Source organism: Microcaecilia unicolor, chromosome 5, assembly GCF_901765095.1.
Source record: "Microcaecilia unicolor chromosome 5, aMicUni1.1, whole genome shotgun sequence".
Taxonomy (NCBI): Eukaryota; Metazoa; Chordata; class Amphibia; order Gymnophiona; family Siphonopidae; genus Microcaecilia; species Microcaecilia unicolor.
This window is the reverse complement of record NC_044035.1, coordinates 346,679,433-346,702,088: the sequence shown is the minus strand read 5'-3', so window position 1 is coordinate 346,702,088 and position 22,656 is coordinate 346,679,433. Positions and strand designations below refer to the sequence as shown.

Here is a 22,656-nt window from a genome sequence, read left to right as displayed (position 1 = left end):
TTAATAGAACTAAAAAATGAACTTGCGGAGCTACTGTTAGAAATATGCAATCTGTCCCTAAAATCGAGTGTAGTACCGGAAGACTGGAGGGTAGCCAATGTTACTCCGATTTTAAGAAGGGTTCCAGAGGAGATCCGGGAAATTATAGACCGGTGAGTCTGACGTCGGTGCCGGGCAAGATGGTGGAGGCTATTATTAAGAATAAAATTGCAGAGCATATACAAAAACATGGACTGATGAGACAAAGTCAGCACGGATTTAGTGAAGGGAAGTCTTGCCTCACCAATCTAATGCATTTTTTTGAGGGGGTAAGCAAACATGTGGACAATGGGGAGCCGGTTGATATTGTATATCTGGATTTTCAGAAGGCGTTTGACAAAGTGCCGCACGAAAGACTCCTGAAGAAATTGCAGAGTCATGGAATCGGAGGTAGGGTATTATTATGGATTAAGAACTGGTTGAAAGATAGGAAGCAGAGAGTAGGATTGCGTGGCCAGTATTCTCAGTGGAGGAGGGTAGTTAGTGGGGTCCCGCAGGGGTCTGTGCTGGGTCCGTTGCTTTTTAATGTATTTATAAATGACCTAGAGATGGGAATAACTAGTGAGGTAATTAAATTCGCCGATGACACAAAATTATTCAGGGTCGTCAAGTCGCAGGAGGAATGTGAACGATTACAGGAGGACCTTGCGAGACTGGGAGAATGGGCGTGCAAGTGGCAGATGAAGTTCAATGTTGACAAGTGCAAAGTGATGCATGTGGGTAAGAGGAACACGAATTATAGCTACGTCTTGCAAGGTTCCGCGTTAGGAGTTACGGATCAAGAAAGGGATCTGGGTGTCGTCGTCGATGATACGCTGAAACCTTCTGCTCAGTGTGCTGCTGCGGCTAGGAAAGCGAATAGAATGTTGGGTGTTATTAGGAAGGGTATGGAGTCCAGGTGTGCGGATGTTATAATGCCGTTGTATCGCTCCATGGTGCGACCGCACCTGGAGTATTGTGTTCAGTACTGGTCTCCGTATCTCAAAAAAGATATAGTAGAATTGGAAAAGGTACAGCGAAGGGCGACGAAAATGATAGTGGGGATGGGACGACTTTCCTATGAAGAGAGGCTGAGAAGGCTAGGGCTTTTCAGCTTGGAGAAGAGACGGCTGAGGGGAGATATGATAGAAGTGTATAAAATAATGAGTGGAATGGATCGGGTGGATGTGAAGCGACTGTTCACGCTATCCAAAAATACTAGGACTAGAGGGCATGAGTTGAAGCTACAGTGTGGTAAATTTAAAACGAATCGGAGAAAATTTTTCTTCACCCAACGTGTAATTAGACTCTGGAATTCGTTGCCGGAGAACGTGGTACGGGCGGTTAGCTTGACGGAGTTTAAAAAGGGGTTAGATAGATTCCTAAAGGACAAGTCCATAGACTGCTATTAAATGGACTTGGAAAAATTCCGCATTTTTAGGTATAACTTGTCTGGAATGTTTTTACGTTTGGGGAGCGTGCCAGGTGCCCTTGACCTGGATTGGCCACTGTCGGTGACAGGATGCTGGGCTAGATGGACCTTTGGTCTTTCCCAGTATGGCACTACTTATGTACTTATGAAACTTAAAAAGGGAACAAAAACTTAAAACTGTAAGGATAAGAGAAAAAAATGTCCCAAAAGGGAAAATAAGACAAAAAAGAGAAACAAAAAAGGCATTGGAAGTCACAAAAGACACACTGAAAAATACTCATAAACCAAGCTGCGAGGAGTACAAAAAATGGTGTCCTCTCCTCAGCAAGGAAAAAAAGAGAACTGGTGGTCCCGCACTCTCGCAAAGGGCAGGAAGGCGCTTGCACACACACGGTGGAAGTGCTGTGCACACTCTTAAAGCTTTTTTTCAAGTTCTGAACCGGGAAACATCATCCATATGTGATAATTATTGGTCTGCTTGTCCTTGGACAAACAATAGAAGCTGAGCAGACTGGATGCACAAAGAGGTTTATAATCTGCAAACAACTGCTCCATTATTATGTATAACACAAATGTGACACAATAGGAAGCTCTGCATCTGGACATTTTGACCTACTTTCAATTTGTGGGAAGAGAAGTTTCTTCAATTCTAACATTTCTTCATGCAGGCCGTTTAGGATAAATCCCAAGTACTCTTCAGCATCTTCTTGTCGGCCCTAGAGAGACAACAACAGTTTTAGATCACCCTCTCTTGCTATACATTATATTAAACAAAAATTCAAGTGAATTTTTTGAGTCTCAGAATATCTTTAGCTACAGAATCTGCTGTGCTTTCTGCGTATTTGAAATGGGAAAAAAATCATTTTCAATTTCACTTAAAACCACTTCTGTGTTATCCATAACACAAAGAAGCAAAAGAAAGACCAATAGGGGTCAGGAAGCAGAAGCCAAAAACCAGAGATGACCAAAGACCAGTGCGGAGCCTAAGCAGTCTCTTAGGAAATGTTTAATTAATAACAATTAGCATAAACACACTTGGCAAAGTAACAACCACTACAGGGATTCAACATGAGCCATATTTTGGCTATAGTGTCTGCATCAGGAGTCCACAGTACATAAATATGAACAAGAACAAAAATTCAAATTATAATCACAAATATTAACATAAAAAATACATAGATTGACACACATATATAAAAACTAGTAAAAAAGCCCCATTTCTGATGCAAATGAAACGGGGGGGGGGGGGGGGGGGGGCTAGCAAGGTTTTCTTCAGAGTGTGCATTTGGAAGTGTGTGTCCCTGCCCTCTCTCCCTCCCCCTCCCCCCCCTCTGAGTCCAGTCCTTCAGTGTTAAGTTTCCTGCTGTTCTGTGTTTTTGTTACAGAGAGAGTGAGGGCATCTCTCTCCCCTCCCCCCTCTGAGTCCTTCACTGTGTGAGATTTCGTGCTGTGCTGTTTTCCTTCACTCATGGGGAAACCGGATATCTCTGGCGCTTCACACTTCCGGCTGGAGGCTTCATAGAACGTTGGTCGGCTGGAGGCTTCATAGAACGTTGGTCGGCTGGAGGCTTCATAGAACGTTGGTCGGCTGGAGGCTTCATAGAACGTTGGTCTTGCCTTTTATATATATAGATAAGGATAAATATAGAATGTGAATGGAACAAATGTAAAAGACTAAGCTAGAGTATTTAAAGTCTATATATATAATATGGTATAAAAGACAGAATCAATAAATAAAAGTGTGTACAGAAAATGTGAATAGATACATAAACGAACATAAATGGATGTGAATATGAAAGAAGACATACCCAAAGGAGCATATGTCAAAAGTGTAGCTGAAAACCTAAGTGAGAATAGGAGAGGCAATAACAGCCAGATAAAATTTTTTAACATAACCATAAGTGCACATTTACCAAGGGGTTGACAAACAATGTAATTGTGTATAATACTTACCTTGAAAGAGTAAAGGAAACAAATGGATATCCAGGAAAAAGCAAACCATCAGGCATGAAGTAACATATATGGACCATGGACCACCAGCTAATAGAGTGCTAAAAACTTGTAAACTAATATAACATGCATGTAAAACAAATGGGCATTTCCTATGGCAATGCTCTGGTGGATGTCTGAGAAGGTATTAAGGACATAAAGGAAAAAATGTAAAACTTTCTTCTTAAATCGTGACTGGTATGTAAACATCCATAAAATATGGGGGAACTTAAGAGGTACTTTCCCCTTAATGGTAAAATGCTGATACAAGCCTGTTTGTAAAAAAAAACACAAAGGAGTTGAGAGAAAAGTAGAAACATTATGAACAAAATAAATGTTCAAAACAAGGGGCAGATAAAAAAAAAGGAATATAAAGAAATATATTTTAAAAAAATTCTTAAGATCTGTCACAGTACTCATAGTCACAACATTCAGTGGAGTCCGAAAGGAATCTTACATGCAGTAATCACAGCTAGTTTATATGCTGTAATCTGGGGTCAAGTGTCACTCTTAAAAAATTTTCTTCTTTAGAAAGCTAAATAAACAACCTAAAGGGCTATAAAAATTATAAGGGGTCCTGAAAAAGTCTGAGGAGGCTGAAAACAGGACCGTGCAACTGAAAAAGATTAATAATGGATGTATCTATTGCCATGGTGATCTGTTGTAAATGAGAAAATAGATAAGTTACAGAAAATTAAACGCAACACTAATGACTACTAAAATAGTAGTATTTACTCTTGGGCCAAAGTCAAAGCAAAAACCTTTTCTAGAAAAACTAGCCTATCAGTATTTAGAACCCACAATCATCTTCCATATGAAACTCACAAACAGGAAACAGTAGCTAGAGAGAGGAGTAGGAAACGTATAAGGAGTGAATCTGAAGAATTATTCACACCTCCTCCCACTAGCCCCTCCCCTGCACCTCTACCAGGCCTTTCAAAGGTAAAATTATGTATAATCATACCTGATAATTTTCTTTCCATTAATCATAGCTGATCAATCCATAGACTGGTGGGTTGTGTCCATCTACCAGCAGGTGGAGATAGAGAGCAAACTTTTGCCTCCCTATATGTGGTCATGTGCTGCCGGAAACTCCTCAGTATGTCGATATCAAAGCTCCATCCGCAGGACTCAGCACTTAGAGAATTACACCCACGAAGGGACACTCTGCCCAGCTCACCACCGCCGAAACGGGGAGGGGAATTAACCCAGCTCATCCCCACACAAGTGGGGGAGGGGAATCCGTCCAGCTCATCCCCGCGGAGCGGGGGAGGGACACCACACCCGCCGATGCGGGGGGATCTGGCTTATCCTGCAACCGCAACCGCGGGAGGAGCTGACTGACCCTAACACCGCCGAAGCGGGAGGGGTACAAAGCTGCCCTACAGCCGCACGAAGCGGGAGGGAGTGCCGGCAGAATTTTAAGTCTTAATCCAGCCCCGTAAAACGGAGGGGAGAGGAATGCAGCAGCTCACTGTAACACAAACTCGTCTTAACTCTTGAAGAATCCAAGTGAAAAAACTTGAACACGAAGTCTTTCTGAAGTAACTGAAGACTAAACTTGAACCTGAAATGCAACCAGAATAAAAACAGTACAGATATCTGGGAGGGGCTATGGATTGATCAGCTATGATTAATGGAAAGAAAATTATCAGGTATGATTATACATAATTTTACCTTCCATATCATCAAGCTGATCAATCCATAGACTGGTGGGATGTACCGAAGCAGTACTCACCCAGGGCGGGACATTGAAATCCCTGACCTCAACACTGAAGCTCGAAACCGGGCCTCCGCCCGTGCAGCCACAGTCAAACGGTAATGCTTGGAGAATGTATGAGCCGAAGCCCAAGTTGCCGCCTTGCATATCTCTTCCAAGGAGACGGATCCGGCCTCTGCCATCGAGGCCGCCTGAGCTCTCGTGGAGTGAGCCTTCAGCTGGATAGGCGGCACCTTCCCCGCGGCCACATAAGCCGCTGCAATGGCTTCCTTGACCCATCTTGCCACTGTAGGCTTAGCAGCCTGCAGACCCTTACGAGGACCTGCAAACAGGACAAACAGATGATCCGATTTCCGGAAATCATTGGTCACTTCCAAGTATCTGATGATGACTCGTCTCACATCCAGATATTTAAGAGCAGAGTACTCCTCTGGGTAGTCTTCCCTACGAAAGGAAGGGAGACAGAGCTGCTGATTCACATGGAAGCGAGAAACAATCTTGGGCAGGAAGGAAGGCACTGTGCGAATAGTCACTCCTGCCTCAGTGAACTGCAGAAAAGGCTCTCGACATGAGAGCGCCTGGAGCTCGGAAACTCTTCTGGCTGAAGTGATAGCCACCAAAAAGACTGCTTTCAACGTCAGGTCTTTCAGAGATGCCCTCGACAAGGGTTCAAAAGGCGGCTTCTGCAATGCTCTTAGTACCAGGTTGAGATTCCACGCAGGCACCACTGAGTGCAGAGGAGGGCGCAGGTGATTAACTCCCTTGAGAAAGCGCACCACATCTGGCTGCGAAGCCAGGGAAGCACCCTTCAGGCGGCCCCTGAAGCAAGCCAGAGCCGCTACCTGGACTTTAAGGGAACTGAGCGACAGGCCTTTCTCCAGACCTTCTTGCAGGAACGCCAACACTGAAGAAATTGGAGCAGTGAAGGGAGAAAGTGAGCCTGCTTCACACCACGCTGCAAAGATACGCCAAACCCTGGCGTAAGCAGTAGAAGTAGAGCGCTTCCTCGCTCTCAGCATAGTGGCGATGACCTTGTCTGAGAAGCCCTTCTTCCTCAGACTCTGCCGCTCAATAGCCAGGCCGTAAGACCAAAGGGGGAGGGATCCTCCATCACCACGGGACCCTGATGTAACAGGCCCTGCTCCACTGGCAGCCGCAGAGGATCGTCGACTGAGAGCCTGATCAAGTCCGCATACCAGGGACGCCTGGGCCAATCCGGACCCACCAGGATTACCCTGCCGGGATGCTTTGCCACCCGGTCTAGCACCCTGCCCAACATGGGCCAGGGCGGGAACACATAGAGAAGCTCTTGTGTCGGCCACTGTTGGAGAAGAGCATCTACTCCCAGGGATCGAGGGTCCCGTCCTCTGCTGAAAAAGCGCGGCACTTGGCAATTGGCCGATGACGCCATCAGATCTAGGCTCGGCTGGCCCCAGCGCTTCGTGATGTCCAAGAACGCCTGAGCAGATAGCTGCCACTCTCCGGGCTCCAAGGTATGGCGACTGAGAAAGTCCGCCTTGACATTCATGACTCCGGCAATGTGGGCCGCTGAAAGCTGCTCCAGGTTCGCTTCCGCCCACTGGCAAAAATTCATAGCCTCCTTGGCTAGAGGGGCGCTCTTGGTACCTCCCTGGCGGTTGACATAGGCCACAGCCGTGGCATTGTCCGACAGGACCCGTACAGGCTTCAACACCAGTACCGGGATGAACTCCAAAAGCGCCAACCGAATGGCTCTGAGTTCCAGGAGGTTGATAGACCACTTTGCCTCTGCAGGAGACCAGAGCCCCTGCGCTGTCCTTCCCAAGCAGTGGGCTCCCCAGCCCAACAACGAGGCGTCCGTCGTGATGACAATCCACTCTGGGGTCACCAGAGGCATTCCCGCAGACAACTTGTCTGTCTGCGTCCACCAGCTCAGCGCCTTGCGCACTGCTGGGTTCAAGGGAAGGCGCACAGCATAATCCTCCGACATCGGAGTCCAGCGCTGCAGCAAAGAGTGTTGAAGTGGTCTCATATGAACCCTGGCCCAGGGCACAACTTCCATCGTGGCCGTCATAGAGCCCAACAGCTGCACATAGTCCCAAGCCCGAAGGGGAGAGGCTACTAGGAACTGGTCCACCTGAGCCTGAAGTTTGACAATCCGATTGTCTGGCAGGAACACTCTGCCCACTTGGGTGTCGAATCGAACTCCCAGGTACTCCAGGGACTGAGTCGGGCGCAGCTGGCTCTTCTCCCAGTTGATGATCCATCCCAGGGAGCTCAAAAGAGCAACTACCCGGTCCACAGCTTTGCCGCACTCTGCATAAGAGGGGGCTCGGATCAACCAGTCGTCCAGATAAGGATGGACTTGTACCCCTTCCTTTCGTAGGAAGGCCGCGATGACCACCATTACTTTGGAAAAGGTCCGCGGAGCAGAAACCAACCCGAAAGGGAGGGCTCTGAACTGGAAGTGTCGTCCCAGGACTGCAAAACGCAGAAAGCGTTGATGAGGAGGCCAGATGTCCAAGGATGCCAGGAACTCTCCTGCCTTCACTGCCGCTATAACAGAGCGGAGAGTCTCCATGCGAAAGTGCCGCACTTTCAAGGCCCGATTGACCCCTTTGAGGTCGAGGATAGGCCGGACAGAACCTCCTTTCTTTGGTACCACAAAGTAAATGGAGTAACGTCCCTTGCCAAGCTGACTTTCTGGCACCGGAACGACCGCGCCCAGGCGGATCAGATTGTCCAAGGTCTGCTGCACTGCCACAGCTTTGACCGGAGACTTGCAGGGAGAGAGTACAAACCCGTCTTTCAAGGGTCGGCAGAACTCTAGTTTGTAGCCGTCTCTGATGACTTCCAGCACCCACGCGTCTGAAGTTATTGTGGTCCACTCGCCCAGAAACGAGGACAGCCGTCCTCCAATCTGCACTGGGGCGTGGACCAAGGCCCCGTCATTGGGTACGAGACCCTGGGGGAGGACCGGAGGGAGCACCTCCGGGACGGCGGTCTCTGCGAAAGGAATGCTGCTTGGGGGAGAAATTCCTCTTGAAGGAAGAGGGGGCAGAGGAACCCGACTTGCCCGGGCGGTACCGACGGGCTTCCTGCAACCGTCCTCTGGAGGTACCGGGACGAGTACTAGCCCGAGCCCTGACCTCTGGTAATTTCTTGCCCTTAGACGTGCCGAGATCGGTCACGATTTTGTCCAGCTCGACCCCAAAGAGCAGCTTGCCTTAAAAAGGCAACCTAGCCAGGCGGGATTTAGAGGCGTGGTCAGCAGACCAATGTTTCAGCCAAAGCCACCGCCGCGCAGAGATTGTCTGAGCCATGCCTTTCGCTGAGGCCCTCAAGACATCATAAAGCAAGTCTGCCAAATAGGCTAAGCCCGTTCCAGGGCCGGCCAATCAGCCCTCAAGGAATGATCCGAGGGGGAAGCCCGCTGCACCATAGTCAGGCACGCCCTGGCCACATAGGAGCCGCAAACTGAGGCCTGCAAACTGAAAGCAGCCGCCTCAAAGGACGACCTTAAGGCCGCCTCCAATCTTCTGTCTTGGGCGTCCTTTAGGGCCGTGCCACCTTCCACCGGCAACGCCGTTTTCTTAGTCACCGCAGTGATTAAAGAATCCACGGTAGGCCACAGATAGGCCTCACGTTCACTCACAGCCAAAGGATAGAGGCGGGACATAGCCCTAGCCACTTTAAGGCTCGCTTCTGGGACATCCATTGAGCCGAAATTAGGGTGTGCATGGCATCATGCACGTGGAAGGTTCTAGGCGGGCGCTTCGTCCCCAGCATAATGGCAGAGCCAACAGGGGCTGAGGGAGAGACGTCCTCCGGAGAGGAAATCTTCAAAGTGTCCATGGCCTGTAACAACAGGTTGGGCAAATCCTCTGGGCTAAAAAGCCGCGCTGCAGAGGGGTCATCCGCTCCATCCGAGCGGGGATCCGTCTCCTCCAAGGAATCCGCAAAGGACCGTTGGGAGATCTCAGACACGCTGCCCTCATCTACATCGGAGGAGACAAATTCCTCCAAGGCCTGGGAATCAACCCGAGGGCGTTCACCTCTGGGAACCTCAACCTCTTTACCAGACGAGGGAGCAGGGGCAGCGTTTTGCATGAGGAAAGCCTGATGCAGCAGCAAAACAAACTCGGGGGAGAAACCCCCCAGACTGTGCACTTCCGCAGCCTGGGCAACAGCCCTAGACGCACCCTCAACCGGCGCTCGCAAGAGCGGGGGAGAGACATGCTGCGCATCCAAAATGGCGTCCGGCGCGACACTCCGCGAAGGAGCCGCGCGGGAAGAACGGCGCTTAACTTTAGCCGCTTTTGTGCCGTCGCCCAAATTAAGGGCGTTCATGGCATTAATGTCTCCAACCTCAAGGGCGGCCCACGAAGAAGCCGTCCAAGCCGCGTGGCCGGCCAAGATGGCGGAGGCGAGGAGCGGGGGATGGGCGTTTATGGCGGGAAAAACCGCCACGCCGGAGGAAGGACCGGGACATTCATCGGTCACGAAACTGTCACCCAACAAGGGCGAATCAGGCTGTAAGACCCCCGCATCCCCTCTAGAAGCGCTCAAGCGATCCGGGGAGCGACCCTTTGCGCCCTCGCCCTCCGACGCCATATGCCACGAGGAGAAGAATCGGGGAACCCCCTGCCCGCTATAAAAAGGTAAAAATTACCTGCTGTCCGCTCCGAGCTGTAACGAACTGGTGTCCCAGTGAGTAGCTGCAATGAACGTTTAAATAAACGTCGAAATAAACGCCTTTAAGGACGTTCCAAAAATTTTTTTTTTTTTTTAACGGAGCCAGCGGGAGGGGGGAGAAAAGGAGGGACCTGGCACCACCAGGTTTGCACTTGCTCAAAAGAGCCCTCAACCCCAGGCCTCAACAAAACCTAAGGATTAGGCTTGGAGGCCTAGCCAGAGCTGCTGCTGTGTGTGACCACCACCTGCTGAGATAGAGAACATACTGAGGAGTTTCCGGCAGCACATGACCACATATAGGGAGGCAAAAGTTTGCTCTCTATCTCCACCTGCTGGTAGATGGACACAACCCACCAGTCTATGGATTGATCAGCTTGATGATATGGAAAGGTTTTTTAAACAGGATCTGGACAGGCAACCAACAGAGAATGACCCTGCAAAAACCCACACCTACAGAAGTCAATTCTACCCAACCAGATGCAAGCCTAGAGGGAGGGGTCCCTACAACAGACCACCATGGCAACAAACATATCGTTATGTGGTACAGAAGCATTCGCCCTCACAAGTGTTGCCCCTACAGAATTCTTTTGCTTCATTACAGCACTGTGATGTTCCTGAAAATAGAGCTGAGGTGGAAGAAAAAGCAATGAAGGTGGAACAAAAAGATATGAAGGTACCCAAAGAGAAAAGACACCCCCAAATCACTAATGCTGAAACTCATACCAGGAAACTGTTGCTACTAGGGGATTCCTTTATCAGAGGCATTAACTTTGAAACACAGTTCAAGGGGCCATGCAAAGTGAAATGCCATCCAGGTTCTTCAGCTACCAGGAGTACCAAGCAAATAATCTCTATAATCAGAGAAGAAACTAAGGAGTCAAACACTGATGTTATCATCTACCTGGGAACAAATGACTTGTCCAGTAATACCCCACTTGCCATGCAGAGAGCTTTTCAGGAGCTGGGAGAGGGGATAAAACCTTTGATACAAACAATAGCTTTCTCTGAAGTACTACCTACCTTTGGAAAGGGAGAGAAAAGATTGCAAAGTACTGAGAATTTCAATAGCTGGCTCAAAGCCTGGTGTCACCAAGAAGGATTTAGGTACATAGTAGGATGGGGCAATACATGGAAAAACAAAAGACTATACTGTAACGATGGGCTGCATCTCACTGTGGCAGGAAAAAAAATCCTTGGGGAGAAATTCAGACAATATATTTCTAGGCATTTAAACTAGAAGGCGGGGGTGGCATATGGAGGCAGTTCACTTCAAGTGGTCACCCCCAGCTAAAGCTAAAGACAAGATGTGTCAGTAGAAAAGAAAGCAATGAAAACAACAATCTTAGCAAATCACTTCTTACCAACACAGCAGGAAGTGAGACTAAACAAGAAATTAAACAGAAGATAAAAATTCCACTGAAATGTAGATGGAAAGCTATGACCACAAATGCTCGAAGTCTAAGCAATAAAGTTCATGACCTTCAAGCCCTGATGTTGGAGGCAGACAGACACTCGTGCAATCACGGAGACATGGCTCAATGGTTCCCATGAATGGGATGCAAACATACCAGGCTATAATCTATTTAGGAAGGATAGAGAGGGTCGTAAAGGTGGAGGAGTAGCTCTGTATGTGAGAAATGATATCGCAGCGACTGATATGAAAGGGACCTGGGGAAAGGAAGAAGTGATACGGTTACCTTAAAAAGAGATGATAGAACCTCTGTCCACGTGGGTATTGCCTACAGACCTCCAACACAATTGGAGGAACTAGATAAAGATCTGATCGCAGATATTCAAAAGTTGGGAAAGAAGAGAGGTGCTGTTGCTGGGAGATTTCAATCTGCCGGATGTAGATTGGAAGGTTCCATCTGCAGAATCGGAAAGAAGCAGAGAGATCGTGGATGCTTTTCAAAGTGCTCTGCTCAGACAAATGGTGACGGAACCCAAGAGGGATGGAGCGATGCTGGATCTGGTGCTCACAAATGGGGATAGTGTGTCAAATGTCCGATTGGGTGCCCACCTGGGCAGCAGTGACCATCAAACAGTTTGGTTTGATATGGCAGCTGAAGTGGAGGGCGGCCACTCAAAACTCAAAGTCCTGGATTTCAAGCATGCTGACTTTAGTAAAATGGGGGAATACCTGAGGAAGGAGCTGATGGGCTGGGAGGACGTACGAGAAGTGGAAGGACAATGGTCCAGGCTGAAAGAAGCTATAAATATGGCCACAAACCTTTATGTAAGGAGAGTAAATAAAAGCAAGAGAAAAAGTAAACCGATATGATTCTCCAAGCAAGTGGCTAAGAAAATAAAGGCTAAAGAGTTGGCGTTCCTGAAATATAGAAAAACTCAAGAAGAGGAACACGGAGAGGAATACCAGATGAAACTGAAAGAAGCCAAAAGAGAGATACGTCTGGCGAAAGCACAAGAACAAATGGCTAGAAAGGTAAGGAGGGGTGACAAAAATTTCTTCAGGTATATTAGTGAAAGGAGGAAGAATAAAAAGGGAATTGTGAGACTGAAAGATGCTGCAAACCACTATGTAGATAATGATGAAGAAAAAGCAAATTTGCTAAATATTTATTTTTTATTTATTGCATTTGTATCCCACATTTTCCCACCTATTTGTAGGCTCAATGTGGCTTACATAGTTGTGTTAACATTGTCATTTCAGGATATCAGATACAGTTAGTATTGTGCAGAGATTAAGTTGCCCTTCTTCGTCAGATCGGAAATAAGCAAATGTTGGTAGATGAGAGTATATATAAGTGAAACATCAAAGCATTCCAGTGACAGTCTAACAGGATGGGGGTGGATAGGTGAGAGACAGGAAGAGGGACAGGTGAGATATGTATGGAGACAGGAGGGTGACAAAGCAGTACAATTTTCAAAGCAGTACAATTTTACGTTTTTTATGGGCTAGAAACCCAGATCTTTGTTAAGTCCTGTCTGGTGGGTGTCAAAATATTTAATCATTCTAACTTCAAAGGTCTTACGCTCCTGTATTGTTAAAGTCCCCTTTTAGGATTCTTATCATGAAATCACTGGTACAGTGTTCTGGTTTTGTAAAGTGCTGCCCCACAGGCGTAACATCGTTATTGGTACTGGCATTTTTCACATAGACACCATATACTGTTGAAACAAATGGGCTCAATAAGGAGATAGACCTAAAACCTTTTCTGTAATCTCCATATGCTGCTCAAAGCCACTCTTTTTATTTATCATTGTTGCTTTGGAAGAAATGGATTATACTTTAAAAACCTTCTGTAAACACTGAAAAGGACACCCCCTCCCCTTTTTAGTGATGACTGTGTACATATATATACGCAACATTCTTTATTTCATTTTAGCCTTTTATACAATTGTTTTTCACATAGCCACATATTTTTATTGATTCATTTTTTCACGTTGACTATTTATTCTATTATTTTTAGATTCATGTACTATTTATGCTGTTATGTATTATTTTTATTTTTAAACAACCCTTTGATTTTTTATGTATAGCCATATTTTATCCCCGTTTGAGTTATCAACACACGATTTTTACATGCTTCATACATATATTTTTTTTTCATTTTAATCATTCCCACATACATTTTTGGGTAGAGCAATAACAGTCTCATACTGTCTGCAGCACTTTCTGAACCCGATGACGTCAACCGAGCCACTGGAACGCATCCAATATGGCCACTGGAACGAATTAATTTTTCAGTCTCTTTTTGTGATTTTCCAGCATTTTTTTTAAAATAAAAATTAGTGTTTCCCGATGGGAACATATTGCTGCATTACATTTTATAATCAGTTGTATCATTTTGTACTTTTTTAAAATAGATCTCATTTGTGATTAAATCAATATTAAAAACGTTCTTTTTCAGATGCAGTAGTAATTTTGGCCTCCTCAGACTATTTCAGGATCCATTATAATTTTTATTGCCCTTTAGAATGTTTTTTTCAAGCCTTCTTAAGAAGGAAGTTTTTTGTTTTTTTTTAAAAGAGTGACCCTTGATCCCTGCTGACAGCATATAAACTAGCTGTGGTTACTACATTATAGATTTCTTTCACCACTGTGAAGGAGAAATGCTGCTGGACTGACCCCACTAAATGCTGTGATCATGAGTACTGCCAAATATGTCTCTCTTTATATTCCTTTTTTATCTGCCCTGATTTTGAGCATTTTATTTTGTTTATAATGTTTCTACTTTTCTCTTAACTCTTCTATTTTTTTACAAACAGGTTTGTATCAGCTTTTTACCATTAAGGGGAAGTGCCTCTTAAGTTCCCTTATAGTAGGGCTCAACAAGCCCCAAGTGCCAGGTCATCATGGTAACTAAAAAAAAAAAAAAAAAATTAGACCTGTTGCCTAAGGTTCACAACTGGCAAAAAAAACATACCTGATAAACAGGGCAGGCAAACTCTTCTTTATGGCCAATAAGATGCTGCTTTCCTTGTCAGGGCATGAAAGCACTATCTCATTGGCTGGGAAGGAAACAGCCAACGGAGTCTTCATAAGCTGGATCTGGAAGCCTACGTGAAGCGAGAGAGGATGGAGCAGTGTCGGATGGGTTTTTCCCCTCCTCACGTTGTGTGGTGGCGAAAGAGGAGTGGGCAGGACCAGCTTTGTGGAGCAGCAGAAACAGGATCGGGGACCAGCAGCAGTGAGAGCAGCATAGTGAGATTGGTAGGAGCAGCAGAACAGCGACAGCAGCAGCATCGGGGCACTAGCAGGAGTGATGACGGGAACCAGCGGGAACAGTACAGAGACAAGCAGGAGCAGCTTTAGAAGCAGAAGTAGGGGGCCATGACATATAGGGAAAATAAGGAGGGGCACAATACCTTTTTTGCATCACTGTTTACTATTGTTTCATACCTTTTTTTCATTTTTCTATGTTTAAACCGATGTTGTAATAAGTAGTTTGCTGTAAATCACCTTGGGCAATCCATAAATTACAGTTGGTCCAAATCTGGCTCCTGGGTCCTAATAAATTTTGTCAAGGCCTGCCTTATAGGTATGTGCCCTTTTCAGTGTCAATCCACATTTTATGTATGTTTAAATACCAATCACAATTTAAGAAGTAAGATTCACATTTTTTTTCCTTCATTACCCTGATATCTTCACAGTCATCAACCATAGGAAATACCCATTTGTATTATTTTATTTTAGCACATTTATATCCCAATTTTTCCCACAGTTTTGCAGGCACAAAGTGGCTTACAATGAAATACATGCATGTGTATTAGCTGGTGGTCCCTCTATTTTATGGTTCAAATATGTGCTACTTCACTCCTGATTCTCTGCTGTTTCAATGATATCCATTTGTTTCATTTACTCCTTCAAGGTAAACATTCTACACATTTATATTGGCTGTCAGCTCTTTGGTGAATGTGCACTTATATTACTATCTTACTATTATAGCCTCTGCTATTCTCACATAAGTTTTCTCCTACACTTTATTTTATTTTTTTTGTTACATTTGTACCCCGCGCTTTCCCACTCATGGCAGGCTCAATGCGGCTTACATGGGGCAATGGAGGGTTAAGTGACTTGCCCAGAGTCACAAGGAGCTGCCTGTGCCTGAAGTGGGAATCAAACTCAGTTCCTCAGTTCCCCAGGACCAAAGTCCACCACCCTAACCACTAGGCCACTCCTCCACTTATGAGCTATACACAACTTTGTGCATTCGATATATGCTCCTTTGGGTATGTCTTCTTTTATATTCAGTTATGTGTTTATTCACATGTTCTATACACTCGTATTTATTTCATTGACTCTATCTTTTATACCATATCATATAGGCTTTAAATAATACTCTGGCTTGGTCTTTTACGTTTTACTCCTGCTGAAATTCTACGCCCAAAAAAATTTAAATTTTGTGCAAAAAATTTCAAAATTACACAAAGTTTGCAAAATTCTGAGAACAACATTTTCAAATCTTTTTGCAGCCCCAACTTCCTACCCACAGCATCCCTCTTTTTGCAGCCCCTTCCCACCCAAAGAATCCATTTTTTATAGCTCCTCCCATCCACAGCATCCTTTTTTTTTTTTAAACAGCCACACACAGCCAGTCCCTCCTTCCCCTCCCCCTTTTTTTTTTTTTTACAGCTGCTTCCTCCCGACACCCCCGCCTCACCTGAGGTAGGAGGAGTAGGAGCTGCAGTGGGTGTACCGCTTTGGGGGCAGGAAAGAACCCCACTCTTTCCTGCCCCGCTGCCGCCGCTCTCTTGTTAGTGCCATGCTTTTTCAAAATGGCCACTGAGACTTGCTCACAAAATTACCGCTTGAAATCTCTGAGGCCATTTTGAAAAAGCACAGCATCAGCAACAGAACGACAGTAGCGGAGCAGGAAAGAGTGGGGTTCTCTCCTGCCCCATTAGACCACCCGAAATGCACAGGAAGGCTGGGCGGAAAGTCAGGCAAGCAGGCGGGGGAGGGTCAGCTGAGCAGCGAGAATTCCGTCCTTTACCGCAGCCCTGCAGATTGTGTGGGGAAATGTTGAATTCTGCACGACTGAGGAATTCTGCGCAAATTCTGAACTCTGCAGTCTCACAGAATTCTGACAGGAGTACGTGTTTGTTTCATTTATATTTGTTATTTATCCTTATATTTATATATGTGTGTCAATCTTCTATGTATTTTTTACACTGATATTTATGTGAATTTAATTTGAATTTTTGTTCTTGCTACTACTAATCATTTCTACAGAGCTACTAAATGTAAGCAGTGTTGTACACATTATATGCAGGCACTTTCTCTGTCCCTAGAAGGCTCACAATCTAAGTTTTTTGTAACTAGGGCAATGGAGGGTTAAGTGACTTGCCCAAGGTCATAAGGAGCTGCTGTAGGAATCAAACCCAGGTTGCCAGGATCAAAGCTTCCTGCATCAACAACTAGGCCACTCCACTTAATCAGACATGTTCCGTGGACTCCTGATAAAGGCACTATAGACGAAACACGGCATGTGTCGAATCCCTGTAGTGGTTATGCACTTCTCCAAGTGTGTTTATGTAAATTGTTATTAATTAAAGATTTCCTAAGAGACTGCTTTGGCTCTGCACTGGTCTATGGTCACCTCTGCTATTTTTTTGGCTTCATCTACAAACATAGAACATACCCTGTTTCCCTGAAAATAAGACATCCCCTGAAAATAAGACCTAGTAGAGATTTTGCTGAATTGCTAAATATAAGGCCTCCCCCAAAAGTAAGACCTAGCAAAGTTTTTGTTTGGCCCCGATGGGACATGGACACAGAAACCTTAATTTTTTTCGCTGCAACCCAAAGACGAAATAACATTAAAGAAATGCAAGAAACAAGACTGAGGTGGAAAATCTATCATCCAGTGGACTCCTACCATCCTCCTTCACGCTTTTGTGAAGATCAACTACCGGTAAGTGAGCCCGGAAAGAAAAGAAACATCCACCTTGCAGAAATAATAAAAGAAAAGAATATGAGTAACCGAGCCCTTTCGGCGCTGCTCCATCGCCCAAGGGCTAAGTCAGACTAGAAGGATGGAAAGTGTTGCGAATGTACAGGAGGAGCGCATAAAGCACCACCAATGGGGAACGGAGCTACCGTAGAATTTTTTTTTTAAACGTTTGTAATATGGTAGGGATGATCCTGCACCCTAAGCCCTCTCACAACCTCCCGAGACCCCCAGCCAGAGCAGCCTGGCCCCACATTCCATTACCTTCCCTAGTGCATACCCCTCCTCCATTCCCAGCCCGGCCAGGGCGGCTCTGCTCCGCTTGAGTCCTGCAGTCACTGTGGGCAGATAGGCGAGCCACAGCCTACTCCTGCAGGATACCGCCCCCCACTTCAATACTGTTCCCGACTGCCACAGTCCCCCTACTACTCCCGAATAAGACATCCCCTGAAAATAAGACCTAGTGCATCTTTGGGAGCAAAAATTAATATAAGGCACTGTCTTATTTTCGGGGAAACACGGTAACTACCTATACGAACAAGAGTCTTCTGCTAGTTTTTATCACAGCTTTTTTCTACAACTTAATCAACAGGTGCACTGCATTTTAAATTAACTATCTGAATCAGGCAAGATAGTTAATGCTGCTCTTGAGTATGAATGTGATACGGTTCTACTTATACAGAGACCACTGCTAGGTAGGCATGCTTTTAGAACAGATATTTTAAGGGTTCAGCCCAACATCTCAGTAGAGTGCTTTGCACTGCCACAAGAAAGGTCCCTGAATCAGATTTTATACTTCCTAGGGTTGCAAAGGAATCCTGCATGTGCACAGGTCACAGCCCCCAGCCCTCTTGGAAGTGGAGCTATTGCCATTAGTTAAGGATGACAACCGGAGGCCAGATTCAAGGCCCAGACTAGGAGGCATATTTTCAAAGCACTTAGCCTTCCAAAGTTCCATAGGTTTCTATGGAACTTTGGAAGGATAAGTGCTTTGAAAATATGCCTCTAGGTCTACTGAGAAAGGAGGGAGTAGTGGAACATAAAAAGAGAATGAAAAAATCTCTAAATAGATGTAAATGAACGGCTCCTGATTCCAGATCCCAGTGACGACTGTACCAGAAGCACAGAGGAGCATGAGGAAACTACTGGGTAAACAAAAAATAAATAAAAATAAATGCAGGCACTTTAACTCACAAGCCTACAGAATACAAATGACAGTGTATTATTTTTTGCAGTAGAAGCAATGACAGAGAACTAGTAAATGAGTACAGAATTACATTGATCTGTTTCAATAAATTTCAAGCTTTGCTGCTTGCTTCTGAAAATCATTTTAGACAGTTTCACCTTTACACATTTCTTTAGAGAGTACCTTTTCTGACAAGCTTGACTTGATCACTGTCAGCAGTTTGTAAATGTATGTCGGCTCAAAGGCTGCTCCTGGGCGGATGTCTCGCACAACTTTTTCGCCTGGAGTGGGAACGGACAAAAGCAAAGCCACCAGAAAAGGCAGTATGTCAGCTGGATTTGAATTTAGCATCTAAGCTCTCTGTGTCTGCTAGAGTTCAGGGGAAGCATCAAGCCCTGACTACTACTACTACTACTTATCATTTCTCTAGCGCTACTAGAGTAGGGAGGTAATATTAGCAGGGGGGCCGGAGGGCCAATTGAACACCAGCACCTGGATCATTTGCTGGGGTGGGGGGCACTGCCCTCCCATTTCCCCCACCAAACTATGGCAGGTTCTGAAGCAAACTCCTGAAAGAGGGTAGGCTGCTGCTACTACTAGGTCACAGAGCAATGGGGAAGGACAGTCTCCAAGGCCAGCAAGAGTCCTTAGTTTGGACATAAGGGGTGGCAAAGTTTAAATATTGGGGGTGGGGAGGCGGGGAGACCGGAAAGCACATAATAACCTGCACAAAGAGGCAACTAAAAAGCACTTTTCCAAAATGCAGCAGATTTGAGAAAAACAAGTAGCAGTTTTTTTTGACTCAGTGAGTTTGCATAGCGTATTCAACACAAAGTCATTAAAATACTATGAATTTAATGAGTTTTGGCACAGGAATAAGCTACAGTAAATGAATCTTGCCTTGATGAGCAAAATTAATCACATAACTCAAACTGACAAAAAAAAAAAAATGGACTGAGTTTTGGAGAAGCGCTCATCAATTACATCCCTTGCTGGGCACAATGGATGAACCGTTTCTGTCCGTATCCGCCATCATTAAAAATACTACCTCAAAGGTTGATAAGTGAATGTAATAATTCTTCAATATAGAACAAAGCAAAGAACTAACCCTCTCTCCTACACACACAGCACCACATACCTTGTTTTGTTTTGGAAGGTATTGGCATGTTTGTGAACTCATTCATCAGTTGAACACTGGGAAATAAGCAGAAGCACAAGTTACATCTTCATTTAATAAAATAGTTACAGTTTCTACAGTTAATTAATAAAATCAACAGAGACTCATGTTCTTGCAACTGATGGCTTATTTAAAGAGCTAATTTCAAGCATTTACCTTACCTGTCAATTAAACTTATGAAAATGTCCCGTGCAAAGAACTTTTTTTACCTTGCCATTATTTTGTTAATGAAAATAGCCGGCACAGGAGTTCATTTGGTTTACAATCAGATATACACTCGTGTGTACAAATTAAAATAAGATGCTTGCTAATACATATATTTTAGGTCAGACATACAGTGGTGGAAATAAGTATTTGATCCCTTGCTGATTTTGTAAGTTTGCCCACTGACAAAGACATGAGCAGCCCATAATTGAAGGGTAGGTTATTGGTAACAGTGAGAGATAGCACATCACAAATTAAATCCGGAAAATCACATTGTGGAAAGTATATGAATTTATTTGCATTCTGCAGAGGGAAATAAGTATTTGATCCCCCACCAACCAGTAAGAGATCTGGCCCCTACAGACCAGGTAGATGCTCCAAATCAACTCGTTACCTGCATGACAGACAGCTGTCGGCAATGGTCACCTGTATGAAAGACACCTGTCCACAGACTCAGTGAATCAGTCAGACTCTAACCTCTACAAAATGGCCAAGAGCAAGGAGCTGTCTAAGGATGTCAGGGACAAGATCATACACCTGCACAAGGCTGGAATGGGCTACAAAACCATCAGTAAGACGCTGGGCGAGAAGGAGACAACTGTTGGTGCCATTTTAAGAAAATGGAAGAAGTACAAAATGACTGTCAATCGACAAAGATCTGGGGCTCCACGCAAAATCTCACCTCGTGGGGTATCCTTGATCATGAGGAAGGTTAGAAATCAGCCTACAACTACAAGGGGGGAACTTGTCAATGATCTCAAGGCAGCTGGGACCACTGTCACCACGAAAACCATTGGTAACACATTACGACATAACGGATTGCAATCCTGCAGTGCCCGCAAGGTCCCCCTGCTCCGGAAGGCACATGTGACGGCCCGTCTGAAGTTTGCCAGTGAACACCTGGATGATGCCGAGAGTGATTGGGAGAAGGTGCTGTGGTCAGATGAGACAAAAATTGAGCTCTTTGGCATGAACTCAACTTGCCGTGTTTGGAGGAAGAGAAATGCTGCCTATGACCCAAAGAACACCGTCCCCACTGTCAAGCATGGAGGTGGAAATGTTATGTTTTGGGGGTGTTTCTCTGCTAAGGGCACAGGACTACTTCACCGCATCAATGGGAGAATGGATGGGGCCATGTACCGTACAATTCTGAGTGACAACCTCCTTCCCTCCGCCAGGGCCTTAAAAATGGGTCGTGGCTGGGTCTTCCAGCACGACAATGACCCAAAACATACAGCCAAGGCAACAAAGGAGTGGCTCAGGAAGAAGCACATTAGGGTCATGGAGTGGCCTAGCCAGTCACCAGACCTTAATCCCATTGAAACCTTATGGAGGGAGCTGAAGCTGCGAGTTGCCAAGCGACAGCCCAGAACTCTTAATGATTTAGAGATGATCTGCAAAGAGGAGTGGACCAAAATTCCTCCTGACATGTGTGCAAACCTCATCATCAACTACAGAAGACGTCTGACCGCTGTGCTTGCCAACAAGGGTTTTGCCACCAAGTATTAGGTCTTGTTTGCCAGAGGGATTAAATACTTATTTCCCTCTGCAGAATGCAAATAAATTCATATACTTTCCACAATGTGATTTTCCGGATTTAATTTGTGATGTGCTATCTCTCACTGTTACCAATAACCTACCCTTCAATTATGGGCTGCTCATGTCTTTGTCAGTGGGCAAACTTACAAAATCAGCAAGGGATCAAATACTTATTTCCACCACTGTAGGGTAAAAGGGGAGAAGAACATCCTAAAAACTAAAAAAAAAAGACTCACATATTCTCTGGAAAAGAAAAATGTAATCAACCTCTTCATGAAGGCACAATCACTGCTATGTGCTTCTGTATACTCACGATACTCTATGTGGCTGACAAGCAGCGTCCTATTAGCGCCAAGGAGTGTGGACACATTTTTATTCGTTAGAGCTCATCAACAGTGATTTTGGTCAACTCATAAACTAGGAGCAACATTTCAAAATATTTCCAAGTATAAGGGCTAGCCATTTAAATACAATAAAACAAACATAGTAACATAGTAGATGACGGCAGAAAAAGACCTGCACGGTCCATCCAGTCTGCCCAACAAGACAACTCATGTGTGCTACTTTTGTGTATACCCTACTTTGATTTGTACCTGTGCTCTTCAGGGCACAGACCGTATAAGTCTGCCCAGCACTATCCCCGCCTCCCACCAGCGGCTCTGGCATAGACCGTATAAGTCTGCCCAGCACTATCCCTGCCTCCCACCAGCGGCTCTGGCATAGACCGTATAAGTCTGCCCAGCACTATCCCTGCCTCCCACCAGCGGCTCTGGCATAGACCGTATAAGTCTGCCCAGCACTAGCCCCGCCTCCCAACCACCGGCTCTGGCATAGACCGTATAAGTCTGCCCAGCACTATCCCCGCCTCCCACCAGCGGCTCTGGCACAGACCGTATAAGTCTGCCCCGCACTATCCCCGCCTCCCAACCTCCAGCCCCGCCTCCCACTACCGGCTCTGCTATCCAATCTCGGTTAAGCTCCTGAGGATCCTTTCCTTCTGAACAGGATTCCTTTATGTTTATCCCACGCATGTTTGAATTCCGTTACCGTTTTCCTCTCCACCACCTCCCGCGGGAGGGCATTCCAAGCATCCACCACTCTCTCCGTGAAGAAATACTTCCTGACATTTTTCTTGAGTCTGCCCCCCTTCATCTTTGCATTGCTTTCATTACTAGACACATAGGGTTGCCTCTCCTCAGATGAGAAGCTAGGCTTGTGTAACTACATGAAAACAAACTTTATTTATTTATTTATTGCATTTGTATCCCACATTTTCCCACCTCTTTGCAGGCTCAATGTGGC

General features: G+C 45.5%; 1 protein-coding gene across 1 annotated transcript in view; it reads right to left on the bottom strand.

Annotated features, from left to right (window-relative positions):
- The window catches only part of LOC115470915 (ubiquitin carboxyl-terminal hydrolase 10-like), a 200,593-nt gene that overhangs the window by 61,689 nt on the left and 116,248 nt on the right, over window positions 1-22,656 (bottom strand). The window contains 3 exon segments of the mRNA XM_030204534.1: window positions 2,067-2,166; window positions 18,618-18,715; window positions 19,573-19,628. Of these exon segments, the coding sequence (XP_030060394.1) occupies window positions 2,067-2,166; window positions 18,618-18,715; window positions 19,573-19,628 (254 nt within the window).